Here is a 19,421-nt window from a genome sequence, read left to right as displayed (position 1 = left end):
GTCTGGGAGTAAAGCTAATCTGGTTAAAGTACCCACTTACTCACACTTGTTAATTCTATTCAAGTACTAAGTTAAGCCAGTAGTGATAGGGATCGTTAGAGTATTATCGTTCCATTAATTAGTTAATCGGTCGCCTTGTGCACATTCGGAACAGCAAATCTTGCTTGATGCTTGCCATTATTGCCTTTATGTGAAGATTGCAGTGGCTCTATGTATGACATGAAACATACATGTTATGAGCTTAAATGGCATGCATTCGAAACCCTTCTTGAAGGCTCTCATGCTAGGTACGTGATGCATTAACATGCAGCCCGGCCGGGACCCCCTCTCGGTGCGGGAGACCGCCACGCTGGTTAGCCGGTAACCTGGGGAGGCCCTGGTAGGAAGACTCTAGCCAACCAAAGCTTACGCACAAACTCAACTGGCGGGTCGCATCCTGTCCCACCCCATCAATCTGCAGTGGCCTATAGCGGCTTGCAACATTATTGGCGTCAATGCCATGTGCTTCTATGCGGGTTATTATTTGAATGGCAGAGGGGGTATAGGAAAGATACAATATGCCTGATTTGGATCCAAGGGTCCAGGCGGAAGTATTGGATGTACTCTTCTTATCATGGTGCTGTATGGAATTATGCAATTTGTATCTAGAACAGCAGAGTACTTGAATCACTGATAACAAGAACAGGATCCGTGGAATATGAATCTCGGATCTCTAGCACAAGTCATGATATTAATACCATGCTACATCTTAGTAGGTGTACATGTACCAGCTAGCCTACTATTTATTTATCTACGAACCTGAATATTTGCTTGAGATTCAATGATAGGTGGGGCTCGACGCTCTATAGCGGGACGTACTCTCCTCCAATCGACTCCTGACACATCCATTCTATCCAATTGCCAACCAGACCAGTCGCGACAGGGGTTTCCCCTGAACCTAAGTCGCGTAGATTCTGTAGAACCAGCCTAAGGTGCGGTGCCCTTACGAAAGTCAACAACTCCTGGATGGTGAATCTCATCTTATTCCACCAAACCCCGATCGGTCGCTGAGGACTTCATATCATCTCCGCGACTTTATTTCGCAACGAACCCTGCTGATACTCACCACTACGCTCCTTAGTCTCTGAGATTATCTTTTTGATGCTGCTAAAGCTGTTTTAATATTTGACTTGCCATAAAGCTATTTCGCCTAACCCAAAGCTCTCGACCGCCACACAGACAGACCCTCCTCGATTCCCTGCGTCCTATACCCATACCGAAGCGACGACCTGGAAATGACTGGGAAGTGTTAAACTGGACATAAAACCTTCTTCCGATCTTCATTCAGCAACAATGGAGGTCACCTCGCCCGCTGTGCCGAGCCCAGGAGCTTCCGCTAACGGCGTTACGTCTCCCCCAACCTTTCCCACTATTGAACCGGAGCGCGTTGTCGAGCATCTGGCCTCTGTCTGCGAGATTGCACTTGGTGCTACACGGGATGAACTTGAGCAGGTTGGAAGCTTGCTTCACAAAGCCCGTTACGGCGAGACTATTTCTCGCTGCACACGTTTTGCGAACGATACGCAGAATGTGCTCTATATCCAGAAGGATTTCGCAAGCTCATCTGCGGTAGAGCCTGGCGCCGACCCTTCGGGTAAGCAAGGCCTTGATATGGATGGAATGTCTTTACTGACGTGAATATAGCACCCGCTGCTTACAACTATACGCTGTCCACCGAGATCTCCTCGTCGCCAACGACCGTTGCTTCTCTTGTTCTCATCAAATCGCCTCAGCCCATAGATCCGATCCGACCTCTTACATCTCAAATATTTATTACTAATTTGCCTGGTCCTGCATCTCTTAACGCTGGAGTTGGAGAACAGGGCTCGGTACTCTCCCCGTGGGAGGTTCTCCATTCTCAGGTTCACCACGCCCTGGTACCGTACTTTGATGCCAACACCAAGAGTCAACAGCTGGCCAACGGATCGCGAGGAAGAGCCGACGTGGATGCGAAAACGGGAATTCCTGTGACCAAGAAACGACTCAACGACCTGGAACTGAGCTTGTTGCACCTCCAGCAGAACGTCGATATCCCTGAGATCTCCCTCACGTTCCATTCGATTGTCCAGAACGTTCTCGACGACGCTGAAGCCAACAACAATCGGCCCTCCATCGATGGGATTCCTCCGAACCTTCTTCAAGACAGTACTTTCCTGAACCGATTGCAGGCCAATGTCAATACTTGGATCAAGTCGATCCAGGGAATCACCAAGTTGACCAAGGACCCTTCTTCGAATGCAAACCAGGAGTTTAGTACAGCAAGCCAGGAGGTCAATTTCTGGTTGTCCATGGAGTCAGCTCTAGAAGGAATTGAAGGTCAGCTCCGTAGTGAAGGAGTTCTCCTGACGCTGGAAATCCTCAAAAATGCCAAGCGTTTCCAGGCTACCGTGAGTTTCACGGCCGATACAGGTCTAAAGGAGGCTATGGATAAGGTACAGAAGTACAACCAGCTGATGCGGGACTTTCCTCTTGATGAACTCCTGTCTGCTACTTCGCTGTCCAAGGTTGAGGAGGCCATCCAGCAAATCTTTGGGCATTTGAACAAGAAGCTGAGAATCTGTCCCTACCCTATTCGAAGGGCTCTTCCCCTTGTCGAAGCTATCTCCGCCGACCTTGATGATGTGCTTCACAGGCTGTTATCAGGTACTGAATTGGTCAACCTTGATTACCAGCAATTCAAGAACATCATGCAGACCTGTGACCATATTTTCCAGACCTGGGAGGAAAATATCAAGGAATTTACCAATGTAGCCCGTGAAGTGACCCGCCGCCGAAACGAGAAATTCATACCCATCAAGATCGTCAAGAAGCACTCTGAACTTGAGGCAAGAATCAAGTACGTCAGTACATTCCGTGACAACCACGAGCAGCTCCAACGCACTATTGTTACTGTCCTTGGCCCACAGGCCACTATTCCAGGTGTGGCTGAGACCACTGGATCCGATGGCATTATTGTGGAGGAGATGGGCGATGTTGACGCTGTAGAGGAAGTCAAGCAGGCTTGGGAGGCTCTTCAGAATGTCGACATGCTGGATGTTACAGATCAGGGTAAAGAGCGATGGGTACGAGCCGAGAATCTTTACAACGAACGTACGACACGAGTAGAGAACTCTATCATTTCCAGACTTCGCGATCGACTCGCTACTGCTAAGACTGCAAACGAAATGTTCCGAGTGTTCTCTAAGTTCAACGCACTTTTTGTGCGCCCCAAGATTCGTGGCGCTATCCAAGAGTACCAGAACCAGCTGATGGACCACGTCAAGCAGGCTATTAACGGTCTGCACGAACGTTTCAAGCAGCAGTATGGTCACTCCGAAACACACGCCATGGCTCAACTGCGTGATCTTCCCCCTGTATCTGGTGCTATCATTTGGGCGCGCCAGATTGAGTTCCAGCTGGACGGGTATATGCGCAAGGTAGAGGCCGTTCTTGGTCCTGACTGGACTTTGCATGCCGAAGGCCATAAGCTACAAGAGGAGAGTGAGCTATTCAAGCAGAAACTCGACACTAGCCGAATTTACGATGCCTGGCTCAACGACGTCGGACGACGTAAAATTTCCATCTCTGGACAGCTTTTTGAGATTGCTCGTGTGAGATCTGCTGGTGGTATTCTCGAACTCAACGTCAATTTCGACCCTCAGGTTATTACCTTGTTCAAGGAAACCCGCAACCTGACTTGGCAATCTTACTCAGTGCCACATGCTGTTACTACTGTATCTAAAGATGCCAAGCGTGTTTACCCCTATGCCGTCAGCTTGATGGAGAGTGTCAGAACTCTCTCTCAAACCCTTCGTCAAATTGCGGTCATGGGAGAGGAGTCTGTCCTTCTTAATGGATATCGAAATGAAGTGTACAGACTCGTCGGCGAAGGTGTACCGCTTCGATGGGAGTCCTTCATCAATTCACACGAATTGTTTTACTCAGAGAACAGACAAACTCGCCCATTGCTACCTACTGGAACTGATTTTGGACTGGCCAAAAACACCGAGAGTAAGCATGGCATGTTCATCCGCGGTTTTGCTGCCGCTGTTTCTGTACTCCAGCAGAAAGCAGTCTCTTTGAACTTCATTCATGCAACGGTTGAACAAGCCTTGAAGGAACTCAGCACATGTCCCTACGAGGAAGCCGCATTCCACAGCCGACTGGATACGATCCAATCGGCCGTTGACCAGTTGAACCTTGAACAATATGTCAATTTGGACTTCTGGGTGCGGGAGCTGAACGCTAAGATCCAGTCGATACTTCTCACACGACTTCAGAGCGCAGTTCATTCGTGGATTACTGCATTTGAAGACGAGACAACTGAGGAAGAGTCGCGCAGGAGGAACAACACCGATGAGAGCAAGCCAGAAAGCCCGACGATGAAGCGCCTCGTGCTTGAAGTTGTCATGCGCAACCAAGTCATCTATCTTGATCCGCCTCTGGAATTTGCGCGTGCAAGCTGGTTCCTCCATCTACACGAGTGGCTTGGAATCGTTTGCAACCTTCGCAAGATCAAGGCCTCCCGTTATCAAATGACTCTTACCACTACCGCTAACGACGAGCTTCGCTTTACTGATTTGCCTACCGAGTGCGCCGGACTGCTGCAACGTGTCTACGTCTCCATGGAAAAGAAGCTTCAGGAGATCAGCGCGTATGTTGACAAGTGGCTGCAATTCCAGTCCCTCTGGGATCTCCAGTCTGAGCAAGTCTACGACGCTCTTGGAGAACCACTCCCGCGATGGTTGCAGCTTCTGCAAGATCTCCGCAAGAACCGATCAACATTCGATACACAAGAAGTCAGCCGTGAATTTGGTCATCTCACAATTGACTACGACCAAGTTCAGACCAAGGTCAACGCAAAGTACGACCAGTGGCAGCATGAGATTTTGATGAAGTTTGCAAGCCGTCTCGGTAACCGTATGCGCGACATCAACGCAGAGATTGAGAAGGCACGCAAACACCTCGAGAACCAAAGTTCCGACGCTTCATCGACTGCTCAGGCTGTGCAATTCATCACTGTTGTCCAGAGTTGCAAGCGTAATGTCAAGACATGGGCCCCTGAAATCGATATGTTCCGACAGGGTCAGTCAATGCTCGTAAGGCAGCGGTACCAGTTCCCCAACGACTGGCTGCACATTGAGCAGATTGACAGCCAGTGGGAAGCCTTGAAGGAAATCCTCGACAAGAAATCGAGGATTGTCCAAGAACAAAGTGACGCGCTGCGGGCAAAGATTACAGCAGAGGATAAGCTGGTCAACGAGCGAATCGCTGAGATCGCAGCCCAGTGGAATGAGGAGAAGCCGGTATCTGGAACCATCCAACCTGATGTTGCTTCTGCTACATTGTCTTCTTTCGAAGCTCGTATTTCGAAGCTGCAGGACGATGCGCAAATGGTGGTCAAGGCTAAGGAAGCGTTAGATATTCCCGCCAGTCTTGATACATCCCTCGAATCGACGCTTGAAGAAGTTCGAGATTTCCAGTCTGTTTGGTCAAACCTCTCAACTATCTGGGCAAGCCTCAACGAGACTCGGGATATTCTCTGGACTGCTGTTCAACCACGAAAGATTCGTTCCAAGGTCGACGACCTCATCAAGAGTACCAAGGATATGCCCAGCAGGATGCGACAGTACGCTGCTTTCGAGCACGTTCAGGGCATCCTGCGTGGCTTCCTCAAGGTCAACTCTATTCTTTCTGACCTCAAATCTGATGCTATTCGTGAGCGCCATTGGGTCAAGATTTACAAACAGATCAAGCCCCAAAAACGATTTTCGCCCAGCTCTATGACTCTTGGTGACGTCTGGGACCTGAATCTCGTTGCTACTGAAGTCATTGTGAAAGACATCATCGCACAGGCACAAGGTGAGATGGCTTTGGAGGAGTTCTTGAAACAGGTCCGTGAGACTTGGCAGAACTACGCTCTTGAGATGGTCGGCTATCAAAACAAGATCCGCCTCATTCGTGGCTGGGACGACCTCTTTGCGAAATGCAGTGAGAACCTGAATTCACTCCAGGCTATGAAGCATTCCCCCTATTACAAGGAGTTTGAGGAAGAAGCCGTGTCTTGGGAAGACAAGCTTAACCGTGTCCACGTACTTTTTGATGTCTGGATTGATGTCCAGCGTCAATGGGTCTACCTTGAGGGTGTCTTTACTGGTAACGCTGATATCAAGCATCTCTTGCCTATTGAGTCAGGGCGATTCCAGAATATCAACAGCGAATTCTTGGCTGTCATGAAGAAGGCCAATAAGTCCCCATACGTGCTGGAAGTTCTAAACATTCCCAATGTACAAAAGTCGTTAGAGCGACTCGCCGAAATGCTTAACAAGATCCAGAAGGCTTTGGGTGAATACTTGGAGAAGGAGCGTGTTTCGTTCCCTCGATTCTACTTCGTCGGTGACGAGGATCTGCTAGAGATGATTGGTAACAGCAACGACACGCTGCGCATTGCTAAGCATTTCAAGAAAATGTTTGCGGGCCTCTCAGGTCTCGTCATGGATGATGAGACTGTCATCTCTGGCTTCACTTCCAAAGAGGGCGAAGTCGTTCGGCTGAAGAAGGAAATTTCACTGGCCAAAACCCCCAAGATAAACGACTGGCTGGCTCTTCTAGAAGGAGGCATGAAGTCAACGCTTGCCGAGCTTCTTGCCGAGGCCGTTGACCAGTATACTCCCATTTTTGAATCCGAGACTATTGATCGCGATGCGTTGAATGCGTTCATGGATGCATACCCCAGTCAGATTGTTGTTCTTGCTACTCAAGCTGCTTGGACAACAGCCGTCAACCGATCCCTTACTGATGGCGGCAGCACGCTGAAACATTTATTCGAGCGTGAGGTAGAGGTTCTTCGAGTACTCGCCGACACAGTTCTAGGGGAACTGGAGGTCATTCTGAGGAAGAAATGCGAACAGCTCATCACCGAATGTGTCCACCAACGAGACACTATTGAGAAGCTCATCAATGCCAACGCCAATTCCACAGGCCACTACCTGTGGCAGTTGCAGATGAGATATGTCTACAATCCTGAGGGCGAATTTCTGGATCGACTTTACATCAAGATGGCCAATGCTAAACTCAACTACGGTTTTGAGTATTTGGGAGTCCCCGAACGCCTTGTTCGCACACCTCTTACCGATCGATGTTTCCTCACTCTTACCCAAGCTCTCTGTCAACGTCTCGGTGGTTCACCATATGGACCCGCCGGTACTGGTAAAACAGAATCAGTCAAGGCTTTGGGTGTCCAACTTGGTAGATTCACACTTGTGTTCTGTTGTGACGATACTTTTGATTTCCAGGCCATGGGTCGTATCTTTCTTGGTATTTGCCAGGTTGGTGCTTGGGGCTGTTTCGACGAGTTCAATCGTCTGGAGGAGCGAATTCTGTCCGCTGTCTCGCAGCAGATTCAGAATATCCAGCTGGGTCTCAAACAAGGTGCCGAAGACGACCAGTCACAGATCGAGTTGGTCGGCCGCCAGCTTCACGTCAACGAGAACACTGGTATCTTCATCACCATGAACCCTGGCTATGCTGGTCGTTCCAACTTGCCTGATAACTTGAAGAAGCTCTTCCGCAGCGTAGCGATGTCTAAGCCGGACAAGGAGCTTATTGCCGAGGTCATGCTTTACTCCCAAGGTTTCAATCAAGCCAAGCAATTATCTAAGCATACCGTACCTTTCTTCGATCAGTGTTCTGGCAAGTTGTCCAAACAAGCTCACTATGACTTTGGTCTTCGTGCTCTCAAGAGCGTCCTGGTCAGCTCTGGTGGCCTGAAACGTGCTCGTCTGGGCGATGGAACCCTTGGCGCTGAAGAGGTTGTTGAGCCTGAAATCATTGTGCAAAGCATCCGAGAAACGATTGCGCCCAAACTCATCAAGTCTGATGTCGACATCATGATGACCATCGAGACTGAATGCTTCCCTGGCGTGCAATATGTCCCTGCCAACCTTGTAGCACTGGAAGACGCTATTCGAACGCTTGCTGCTGAACGTCACCTCGTGGTCAACGAGCTTTGGATGACCAAGGTTCTCCAACTGTACCAGATCCAGAAAATTCACCATGGTGTTATGATGGTCGGCAACTCTGGTTCTGGTAAATCTGCTGCCTGGAGACTTCTGCTTGATGCCCTTCAGAAGGTTGAAGGAGTGGAAGGTGTCTCGCATGTGATCGACTCAAAGGTCATGTCAAAGGAGGCTTTGTACGGAAACCTTGACTCAACCACCCGTGAATGGACAGATGGTTTATTCACTAGTATTCTGCGAAAGATTGTCGACAACCTTCGTGGCGAGGACTCTAAACGACACTGGATCGTCTTCGATGGTGACGTAGACCCTGAATGGGTTGAAAACCTGAACAGTGTACTCGACGACAACAAGCTGCTTACGCTACCCAATGGTGAGCGTCTTAACCTTCCCTCCAACGTTCGAATCATGTTCGAAGTTGAGACGTTGAAGTATGCAACCCTGGCTACTGTCAGTCGTTGTGGTATGGTTTGGTTCAGCGAGGACACCGTATCGCCCAACATGCTAGTCGAAAACTATCTGTCCACCCTCAGCAGTGTTCCCTTCGAGGATCTGGATGAAGATAACGTTGCTACCGCCCAGAACCCTGCCAAGACCCTGGCCGTGCAAGGCGAGTTCGCGGCTTTGCTTCGTATTTATCTCTCTGAGGAAGACTTCATCTTACGGGCTCTCAAGCAAGCTGAGGCTTACAACCATATCATGGAGTTTACTGTCGCTCGAGTTCTTACGACTCTCTTCTCACTGCTAAACAAAGCAGTCCGGGATGCCATTGATTATAACGTGCAACATTCTGACTTTCCCTTGGAGTCTGAACAGATCGAGTCCTTCATTTCAAAGAAGCTCCTGCTTGCACTCGTCTGGGCACTCACTGGTGACTGTCCTCTCAACGACCGGAAAGCATTTGGCGACGAGCTTTGTGCACTGGCCAATTTCGGCTCCCCTCCTATTGATGGCACTAGTTCGCTCATCGACTTTGATGTGACCCTACCCAAATGCGAATGGGCTCCATGGCAGAACCAGGTGCCTACAGTTGAAGTCAACACACACTCCGTAACCCAGACCGATGTGGTCATTCCTACTCTGGACACTGTCCGTCATGAGGATGTTCTTTACTCGTGGCTTGCAGAGCATAAGCCTCTACTACTCTGTGGTCCTCCTGGTTCAGGTAAAACAATGACTCTGTTCAGCGCGCTTCGCAAGTTGCCCAACATGGAAGTTGTTGGTTTGAACTTCTCGAGCGCAACAACTCCCGATCTTCTTATCAAGACGTTTGAGCAGTACTGTGAGTACAAGAAAACACTGAATGGTGTAATGCTCTCCCCGACTCAAATCGGCAGGTGGCTCGTTGTCTTCTGTGATGAAATCAATTTGCCAGCACCAGACAAGTACGGAACTCAACGTGCCATCTCTTTCCTGCGCCAAATGGTTGAGCACAATGGTTTCTGGCGAACATCTGACAAGTCTTGGGTCACCCTCGATCGTATTCAGTTCGTCGGTGCTTGCAATCCTCCCACCGACGCTGGACGTACACCTATGGGCGCCAGATTCCTTCGACATGCACCACTCATAATGGTCGACTATCCTGGCGAACTATCTCTCAACCAGATTTATGGCACTTTCAACTCTGCAGTTCTCAAGATTATCCCATCCCTTCGAGGATATTCTGAAGCCCTTACTCATGCAATGGTTCGTTTGTATCTCGAGTCTCAACAAAGATTTACGCCAAAGATTCAGCCTCACTACGTGTATAGTCCTCGTGAGCTGACACGATGGGTTCGTGGTGTTTACGAGGCGATTCGACCTTTGGAAAGCTTGTCTATTGAAGGCCTCATCCGAATCTGGGCCCATGAAGCTCTTCGTCTGTTCCAGGATCGATTGGTCGCTGAGGAAGAGCGGCAGTGGACTGACGAGGCTGTGCGTCGCATCGCACTCGAATATTTCCCCAATATCGACGAGGAAAAGGCCCTTGGAGGACCTATTCTCTTCTCTAACTGGCTGTCTAAGAACTACGTTCCTGTGGACCGTGAGCAGCTGAGAGACTTCGTCAAGGCGAGACTGAAGACCTTCTGTGAGGAAGAGGTTGATGTTCCTCTGATCCTATTTAATGATGTGTTGGAGCACGTGTTGCGCATCGATCGTGTCTTCCGACAACCCCAAGGCCATCTCATCTTGATTGGTGTTAGTGGTAGTGGCAAGACAACCTTGTCTCGCTTCGTGGCCTGGATGAACGGACTAAAGGTTTTCCAGATCAAAGTGCATGGAAAGTATTCAGCCGAGGACTTTGATGACGATCTGCGAGATGTCCTTCGACGATGTGGTTGCAAGGGTGAGAAGATCTGCTTTATCATGGACGAATCAAACGTGCTGGATTCAGGCTTCCTGGAGAGAATGAACACCCTGCTCGCCAACGCCGAAGTTCCAGGCCTTTTCGAAGGTGATGAATATGCTGCCCTCATGACCGCTTGCAAGGAAGGTGCCCAGCGACAAAACTTGCACTTGGACTCCCCCGAGGAGCTATACAAGTGGTTCACTCAGCAAATCGTCAAGAACCTGCACGTCGTCTTCACCATGAACCCGCCCGAGGATGGTCTGTCTTCCAAGGCTGCTACCAGTCCCGCCTTGTTCAATCGTTGTGTTCTCAACTGGTTCGGCGATTGGTCTGATCAAGCCCTATTCCAGGTTGGCCATGAGCTCACTCAGTCCATTGATCTGGACCGAAGTAACTTTAATTGTCCCGACACTGTCCCTGTGGCCTATCGTGGCCTGCAGCTGCCTCCTTCTCATCGTGAGACGGTTGTCAACTCGATGGTGTACATCCACTACTCTCTTCAAAGATACAACGAAAAGCTGTTTAAGCAGCAAGGCAAGGTCACCTTCTTGACACCTCGTCACTTCCTCGATTTCGTCGCTCAGTATGTCAAACTCTACAATGAGAAGCGAGAGGATCTTGAAGAGCAGCAACGACATCTTAACGTTGGTCTGGAAAAGCTTAGAGACACTGTCGACAAGGTCCGAGATCTGCGAGTAAGCCTGGCCGAGAAGAAAAAGCAGCTGGAGCAGAAGGACGCAGAGGCAAACGAAAAGCTACAACGAATGGTGGCTGATCAGCGCGAAGCGGAACAAAGAAAGAGTACTGCTTTGGAGATTCAGGCTGCTTTGGATAAGCAGGAAGTTGAGGTCGCCTCACGAAAGAAGGTTGTGCTGGAGGACCTTGCCAAGGCAGAGCCTGCCGTCGAGGAGGCAAAGGCCAGTGTCAGCAACATCAAGCGTCAGCACTTGACCGAAGTCAGATCCATGGGTAACCCGCCTCAGGGCGTGAAGCTTGCTATGGATGCTGTGTGTACCTTGCTTGGCCACAAGATCAATGACTGGAAGGCTGTCCAAGGTATTGTTCGAAAGGATGATTTCATTGCCAGTATTCTCATGTTCGACAATGCTAAGCAGATGACCAAGCCCTTGAGGAACAGGATGCGCAGTGATTTCTTGTCCAACCCCGAATTCACATTTGAGAAGGTCAACCGTGCGTCTAAGGCTTGCGGACCCCTTGTCCAGTGGGTTACCGCTCAGGTCAATTACTTTGACATTCTCGATCGTGTTGGTCCTCTGAAGCACGAGGTTGAGCAGCTCGAGGAGCAAGCACTCCAGACGAAGGCAGAAGCCCAGGCTACTCAGGACGAAATCGCCGGACTGGAGTCAAGCATCAACCAATACAAGACCGAATATGCTGCACTCATCAGTGAGACACAGTCCATCAAGGCAGAGATGTCAAAGGTTCAGTTCAAGGTCGACCGCAGTGTTCGACTTCTCGACAGTTTGTCGTCAGAGCGAGTTCGTTGGGAAGAGGGCAGCAAGTCTTTCGAGATTCAAATTAGCACTCTTGTGGGTGACGTACTTGTCGCTGCTGCTTTCTTGGCCTACAGTGGTCTCTATGACCAGACTTTCCGAAAGTCGATGATGGATGACTGGTTCCACCAGCTTCACCTTTCCGGTATCCACTACAAGTCGACAAACCCTGTGACTGAATATCTGTCGACTGCAGACGAGCGTCTCAGCTGGCAGGAGAACACGCTTCCCGTGGATGACCTGTGCACTGAGAACGCCATCATCCTCAAGCGCTTCAACCGTTATCCCCTCATCATTGATCCCTCCGGACGAGTTACGGAATTCTTGCAGAGAGAATGCAAAGACCGCCGTCTGACGGTCACAAGCTTCTTGGACGATACCTTTACTAAGCAGCTTGAGAGTTCTCTCCGTTTCGGTAATCCTATTCTTATCCAGGATGCCGAGCACTTGGACCCTATCCTCAACCATGTTCTCAACAAGGAATACCAAAAGACTGGTGGTCGTGTGCTTATTCAACTTGGCAAGCAGGAGATCGATTTCTCGCCGGCCTTCAAGATCTATCTGTCAACTCGTGATCCTTCCGCCACCTTCGCCCCCGACATTTGCAGTCGAACCACGTTTGTCAACTTCACTGTTACTCAAAGCAGTCTTCAGACACAATCCCTTAACGACGTCCTCAAGTCCGAGCGTCCCGACGTTGATGAACGACGCTCAAACCTTATCAAACTGCAGGGAGAGTTCAAGGTCCATCTGCGACAACTGGAGAAACGATTACTCCAGGCCCTGAATGAGTCTCGCGGCAATATCCTTGATGATGACAACGTTATCGAGACACTCGAAACTCTCAAGACAGAGGCTGCTGAGATCTCTGGCAAGATGAGCAACACCGAGGGCGTTATGGCCGAGGTCGAGGAGATTACGCAACAGTACAGCATTATCGCTAGATCTTGCAGTGCTGTCTTCGCCGTTTTGGAGCAACTTCACTACCTCAACCACTTCTATCAATTTTCGCTCCAGTACTTCCTTGACATTTTCCATTCAGTCCTTCATGGCAATAAGAATCTGGCTGGTCAAACTGACCACAACATCCGGCGTGATGTAATTGTCAAGGATCTTTTTGTCAACACGTTCAAGCGGACGGCTCTGGGTCTGCTCCAAAGAGACCGAGTTACTCTTGGAATGTTGCTTGCACAGGCTTCGCCGTACAAGATGGACAAGTCTTTGATCGACATCATCCTCGACAACCGCATTGAAGGCAAGGATCTTTCATCTAATCCTGATGAAAGAGATGATGCTTTCACCCAAGCCAAGAAGATCGCTGTTCTCAAGGAAAAGGTTGATTCTATCTCTACTGAGGACTGGGATAAGTTTTTCACGGAAGAACTTGCTGAGAACTTCGTGCCCTTGGTCTGGGATGACAACACTGATGCTAACGACCAAGCCCTACTCTCTCTCCTGCTCGTCAAACTTTTCAGGATGGACCGGTTTGTTCCTGTCGCAGAGCGTTTCGTCAACCAAGTCTTTGGTTCAGGCATCTTTGACATTGTTGAGGACCTGAAGGAGACAGTCACTCAAGTGTCTGCCACTCTACCAATCTCTTTGGTATCAAGCCCCGGCTTCGATGCCAGCTACAAGGTTGACAATTTGGTTGAGAGAATGCGCGTCAAGTGTACCAACATCGCCATGGGTTCCAATGAAGGTCTCGCAAGCGCCGACAAGGCAATCAGCCACGCCGCGCAGACAGGCTCATGGGTTTTGGTCAAGAACGTTCACCTGGCTCCTACTTGGTTGCAAAGCTTGGAGAAGCGCATGGAATCACTCAACCCTCACTCAGACTTCCGACTTTTCTTGTCCATGGAGTCGAGTCTCAAGATTCCAGTCAACTTACTCCGAGCATCTCGTGTACTGATGTACGAGCAACCTGCCGGTGTCAAGGCCAACATGAAGGATTCGATGTCTTCATTGTCTACACGGGCGACCAAGAGTCCTGTGGAAAGGGCACGATTGTACTTGCTCCTGTCCTTCTTGCATGCTGTTGTGCAGGAGAGATTGCGATATGCGCCCAACCTGGGCTGGAAGGGATTTTGGGAGTTTAACGACAGTGACGTAAGTTGCAGCCCCTTTTCATTCTCTAGCTTGTCAACTAACATTCAGTAGTACGAATGCTCTGCTTTCATTGTCGATACTTGGGTTGATAGCGCGGCTGGTAACAGAACCAACATTGCCCCTCAAAATATTCCTTGGGAAATGCTCCGCTACATGGTGACCGAAACTTATGGTGGTAAGATTGACGACGAAGGAGACTTCAAACTTCTCTCCCAGCTCGTCACGTCTTTCTTGACTCCTTCGGCCTACGAAGTTGACCACAAGCTTGTTGACGGACCTGACGGTGGCCTTACAGTCCCGTCTGGCACCAGCCTCCAAGATTTCAACGCATGGATTCACCGCTTGCCCGAGCGTGAGCCACCCACATATCTCGGCCTCCCTGCAAATGCCGAGAAACTCCTCCTCGGTGGTCTTGGTCGAAGTCTTATTGGCAATCTCCGCAAGGTTACGGAATTGCTTGACGAGGGCGAGCAATTGGTGACAGAAGTGTAAGGAGTGAAGTCCCTAAAGTGGACAAGGAGGATGAATTTTCTTTTTACTTGTTTTGTTAGATGAGGCATCAAGCAAGGCGTGTTGATAAAGAGCTTGTCAGTTCTACAGAGGATCATTGTTGCTTATACCCATACATTACATAGATCGGGCTTGCCTGTTCAAGTTTGATTTGCTTCTTTATTGAAGTTAAATAACAATTGAATTCTATAACTCTGTCTTTATATATGCTATGTAATTGGGCAAATGGCTAAATGTGAATGACAGAGGAATACATGAATGAATGCTGGAAGCTTTTGCTACCTAGATGGGACTAGTTATAAAAGTCGTTCATTCGACAATCAACACCAAAGTCGGCAAATCCTTGGTGTGGAAGGTTATAGAAGTCCATTTCTGTGACACTGTCGGGCTGACTGCCAGGTGGATGTGGTAGCTGGATTCTGAGTATCTCGGAGACATGTTGACGAAGTTGGTTTTGGACAAGTATCTCAAAGGATTTCTCATCTTCGCCGGGGTTCACCAACTCGTTCATCCAAGCAAACTTGTAGAGGAAGGCTATCCAGAGCTTGGGTTCATCAAAGTCGAGGAGTTTACTTGCACCACCGGCTGCATTCCCAAGCAGCTCGCCTTCGGTATCAACGTCGCCCACCGTAACGGTCTCATCACAAATCATCCAAGATAGAGTCACGAGGAGTTCCGAAGGAGTTATTCCAAAGGCGGATTCGCACTGATTGTACCAGCGGGGGGCACAATTTGCCCGTACCAGCTGAACCATGACCCCCCAAAGGGTGCAGAAAACTCGAATATTGTGCCACCAGGATCGCATATTTGCGCTGGGCTCCACGGGGCAATCCTGTAAAGCCACAGGGTGGTTAAGTCGGAGTTGTTCCTCACACCACTCAACACAATGGCGTAGAGGAGAAGGGCGGTTGAGGCTGAGTGTTTTTATGAAAGGCTGCTTCTTGATGAAGTCGTGCAGGAGGTGCTCTGTCACGAAATCTGGGGGATTTGCCTGGTCAAAGCAATCGTCGTAAATCTCGAAAGCATAGTTGAGGAAGAAAAACGTGACAAGATCGATAGATGAATACTTATGTGTCATCTTTGGAAGTGATCGATCGCTGGTGAGTAACTGTTCGATATTTTGCGTGACTTGACGGATAAAATTTGACCTGTCCGCGTCTTCTTTGTGGCTTCCCACGTACACCTTTAGCATAGACAGAAGAAATGGAGAGTCAGAGTTTCCAGTCGTTAACGCATGTGGCCACTCGCGCGCAAGAAGTTGCTTGGCGCTGCCAGCATTGTCTGGTTTACCAGCAACTCGAGCGCAAGAGACAGCGAGAAACTCTTTAGTTTCTGGGTAAGACTGGTCACTGTTTGCCACATATTGGTGGAGATATGAGTATAAGTCGGAAGCGTTCGAGTCATCGAGCATGGCAGCGCAGAAGTCAGCGGCAAGCTTGTTCGCTTCCTCATTTGATCCAGTGGACCAAGGATATTGGATAATAATTTCGGCACAATCTGATGGCTCATCAAAGTCCATATCGTCGGACCCAGTGGCCATTAGGGTGTCTTCATCACGGGGATCCAACAACGTGTGCTGATCGAAAGTGAGGGATTCTTGATCGAAGTCGAAATCACCAAAGTCGATCGACTCATCGAATGCACCGGCCGATATAGATATGGGTGTTGTTTTCTTGTCGCTAGCATTATACTTCTTGACTCCCCATTTCTCGAAACGATAGCCATATTGTCGCTTGCTGTTCGAGCAGAGGTATTAGCCAATGACCCAAAAGAATGCCGTACGATACCTGGGGAACATACCTCTGGACGATCTTGTATTTCTTCTCCATGTATTCCATGACTACATTCAATGTATACTGCTTGTATAAGCCACAGAGGAGAGGTTTGAACCTTTCCCACGTTTCATCATTCATGCGCGTTGTAGGCTTGAGCTGCTTGTCATCAGCCCCCCTTGAATATGACCTTTCTCTGAACTCCATGGCTTTTGTTTCGTCTATGAAAGATTTGAGATAATGGATCAAGATGTCGATTGTTGAGTATAATCAAGAAACGGCTGTAAGCGGCGAAAGCGTGCTTCTTTTAAGCGTGGCATTTTGCACTTTGCAGCTCTCGGCTGGACATGATTGAATGTAATTCTACATTGCCTTGGGAAGCGCCTCATTTATACAGTACAGGGTGTACGATGTCGGTGCCTTGAGGCTTGAGGCTTAGGTCAGGTGTAAAATGCCCATATTTTGTAATTTCGAAAAACCCCAAGAACATAGTTGTTTCATTGGTTGATGGTGAGGATGATGGCTGTGCATACGCATGCATGCATGTATGCGGTAGACTGGCGAACCAGCAGCTAAAATGACAAGCATACGGATGGATCTTGTAGCACAGCCTCGGCTAGGTCTCAGTCTCTTTTGGAAAGAAGATGGAAATTCCAATACTTACTAAACTACCTAGCAAGTGTGATAGCAGCGAGTGCTTACTGTGTCGATGCGACGTGGTGTAGTATGGTATGTTTCGCTTTGTCTTTGAGCCTAACGACACCCAACTTGGTCTTGACTGGGCACCCAACACAACAAAACACCGCTTTTTGAGGCCCGTCCTGGCATAGACCGGTATCATGACACAATTCGGTAGTTCGTTCTTGGAGCTGCATTGTAGTTGGTCCATTTTCCATTTTGGCGTGACATGTCCCCAGGATGCGCGTGAGTTTTTGGGCGAGTATGCATTTGCAGCAACAGCCGAGTTTCTTTCTTGGACATGTCGATTCCCAAAACCCCAATTGCCTGTCATCGTTTAAAAGCCTTATAAACGTCAGCCTGTTGTTTTTTCAACACTTCCCAGCCTGTTGTTTGACTTAACTCACCATGCAATCACAATCAGCACTGTACCATCGCAGAACCATGAAGATGGACGATATCTGCAATTCGTGGGTTGAACCTAGCGAGTACCCACGGATACCCAACGTATACGAGCCAGTTGAAGATGGCCAACTTTCTGATTTTTACGAAAACAGAGAAAAGAATGGAGTTGCTGAACGCGATATGAACACCCGGAGCAGCCACAAGTCGTCATGGGCCATGCAGAATATTCATACGAACGGCGACCAAGCCCATAAAGAGCTCGCCGACGACCCGACAAATTACTCGGTTATCGTGCAACTAGGGAGCAGCTACAGGAGCGACAACTTCACTCTCGGGACCGATCTAAGAGGCCCGACAAAGGACTGGCGATCTTCTACCCATCGCCTAGATTCAGCCGAGAAGAGACGTGCAAGGCGTGAGGCAAGCCTTGAGGAGTGGAAAGACGCGGGCGACAAGCTCTTTTGCCAATCAGGGAGATACCGACCATGATGATGCGACTGTAGGAGCCTACGGATTGTTCTGGTAATTGTCGAATAGAGGAAAGCAGTGGACATTAGATGCGAGCGCATTGATAGGCCGTTGCCAAAAGGCCTCTGAGAGTACGATGCCGGAACAGCACGGGCGGTTCATTTCATCATTCCCCAGTACCTACGCATACAAAGGACTTGATTCAAATCTGGAAAAAAATGTTGGTTTGAATCACAAAGATTGTTCAGTGTCTTGAAACAAAGACAACGCAGGGTCGAGCAAATACCGAGCTTGATGAGGATGCATCAGGTACTGGATTGTATAATGATGATGATATCAAACAGGGGAACCTGGTTTATACAATTCTGAACAAATCAGTAGTTGTTTCTTAATGTATCAAACGCCGCAGATACAATATCAAGTATGGAGTTGGTTTCGGCCACTCGTTGAGAATCTCGATGAGCAGGTGCAGCATAAAGATCTAAAACCTGGTTCCTGCAGTTTCTATTCTTTGCAGGCATATCTGATGTACAGGTAATCGCGACTGCCTCAAGTACCTAATGCTGACAGAAATATTAGATCAGCTTTAGTGAGCATATAGCCTAAGAATGTGCTACTATTTTCGTCTGCCCTTTTCCAAGGCAGGTACAGTAGATTCGGTTCAAACCAATATCCCGTCTTAAACCGATGATAGTAGAGTCATAAGAATGGAGTACAGTTTTACAACCAATGACAATCTTACAAGACCTGCAACCATGGAACAGGCCAAACGCAGGTCAATGCAGAACAGGAAGGAAGGATGGGACAGAAACAGGACGTATCTCCGGGAGTAAAACACTCCTGAACGATCTACTATTAATTACCTATGTACCAGTGATGATCTTTTAGGTGAGTACCTACCTACTAAGGTAACTTGACTTTGATTCATAGAAACAAGCAATAATCATTGATTTTTTAGGCACAATATTTACCTGCCTCAATACACATGAACGAAAAAGGAGTAGAGATGCCAGTTCAATAGAGTCGATCCATTGTCTCACATACATGCTTGGGTTAGTAGGAAGTTACGTAGACAGTTACAACATGTACCTCATCTGGCACCACTGTCATTCCCCATTGTACCACACCAGCCTGTTCTCGAATCGTGATGGTCGCCAATTTGAACACCTCAAAACCAATGACAGCCCGATCTCTTTTTAATCCCCGGCAATTTCTAGTTGATCAGTGTTTTTAGCGCTCTTCTAGCGAGGTCATCTGGTCAAGCAAGGCCGAGCATCAAAAGATGCATCGCTCACTCAGGTTGGACAAGGCCAGGCAATATTCCCATTCCAACATGGATCACCTTAGGGTGACGACAAGTAATCATGCGCTTCCACCCTCCTTTAGTGGCCCTCCCTGTGGCGCGTAGGTCTTACTGCAAGCAGGCAGATACCTACTACCTGCCTTGCTTTGCATTGCATTGTTGCAGCAAGTAGGTATGTATACAATGCGATTGGTATTTGCAACTGGAGTAGAGGCTAACCAATCGTTAACTGAGTTATAGTGGTATACTACTAAGACAAGCTAAATCAAATTTAACCCCCCTTCGACAGGCACTTTTCTT

General features: G+C 48.7%; 3 protein-coding genes across 3 annotated transcripts; 2 read left to right on the top strand and 1 right to left on the bottom strand.

The window, feature by feature from the left end:
- Positions 1 to 1,332: 1,332 nt before the first annotated feature.
- Positions 1,333 to 14,477, top strand: DHC1 (Dynein heavy chain cytoplasmic; the record flags this gene model as incomplete). The annotated part of the gene is made up of 3 exons (XM_044856411.1): positions 1,333 to 1,633; positions 1,684 to 13,985; positions 14,037 to 14,477. 3 exons carry the CDS (start codon positions 1,333 to 1,335, stop codon positions 14,475 to 14,477), a joined length of 13,044 nt encoding a protein of 4,347 aa, XP_044703724.1.
- Positions 14,478 to 14,787: 310 nt separating this feature from the next.
- On the bottom strand, positions 14,788 to 16,474 carry FPOAC1_012047 (uncharacterized protein; the record flags this gene model as incomplete). The annotated part of the gene is made up of 2 exons (XM_044856410.1): positions 14,788 to 16,231; positions 16,296 to 16,474. 2 exons carry the CDS (start codon positions 16,472 to 16,474, stop codon positions 14,788 to 14,790), a joined length of 1,623 nt encoding a protein of 540 aa, XP_044703723.1.
- Positions 16,475 to 17,353: 879 nt separating this feature from the next.
- FPOAC1_012046 (uncharacterized protein) lies at positions 17,354 to 17,839 on the top strand (the record flags this gene model as incomplete). The annotated part of the gene is made up of 1 exon (XM_044856409.1): positions 17,354 to 17,839. One exon carries the CDS (start codon positions 17,354 to 17,356, stop codon positions 17,837 to 17,839), a length of 486 nt encoding a protein of 161 aa, XP_044703722.1.
- Between the last annotated feature and the right edge of the window lie 1,582 nt (positions 17,840 to 19,421).

This window comes from Fusarium poae, chromosome 4, assembly GCF_019609905.1.
Source record: "Fusarium poae strain DAOMC 252244 chromosome 4, whole genome shotgun sequence".
NCBI lineage: Eukaryota > Fungi > Ascomycota > Sordariomycetes > Hypocreales > Nectriaceae > Fusarium > Fusarium poae.
This window is presented reverse-complemented; position numbering and strand designations above follow the sequence as displayed.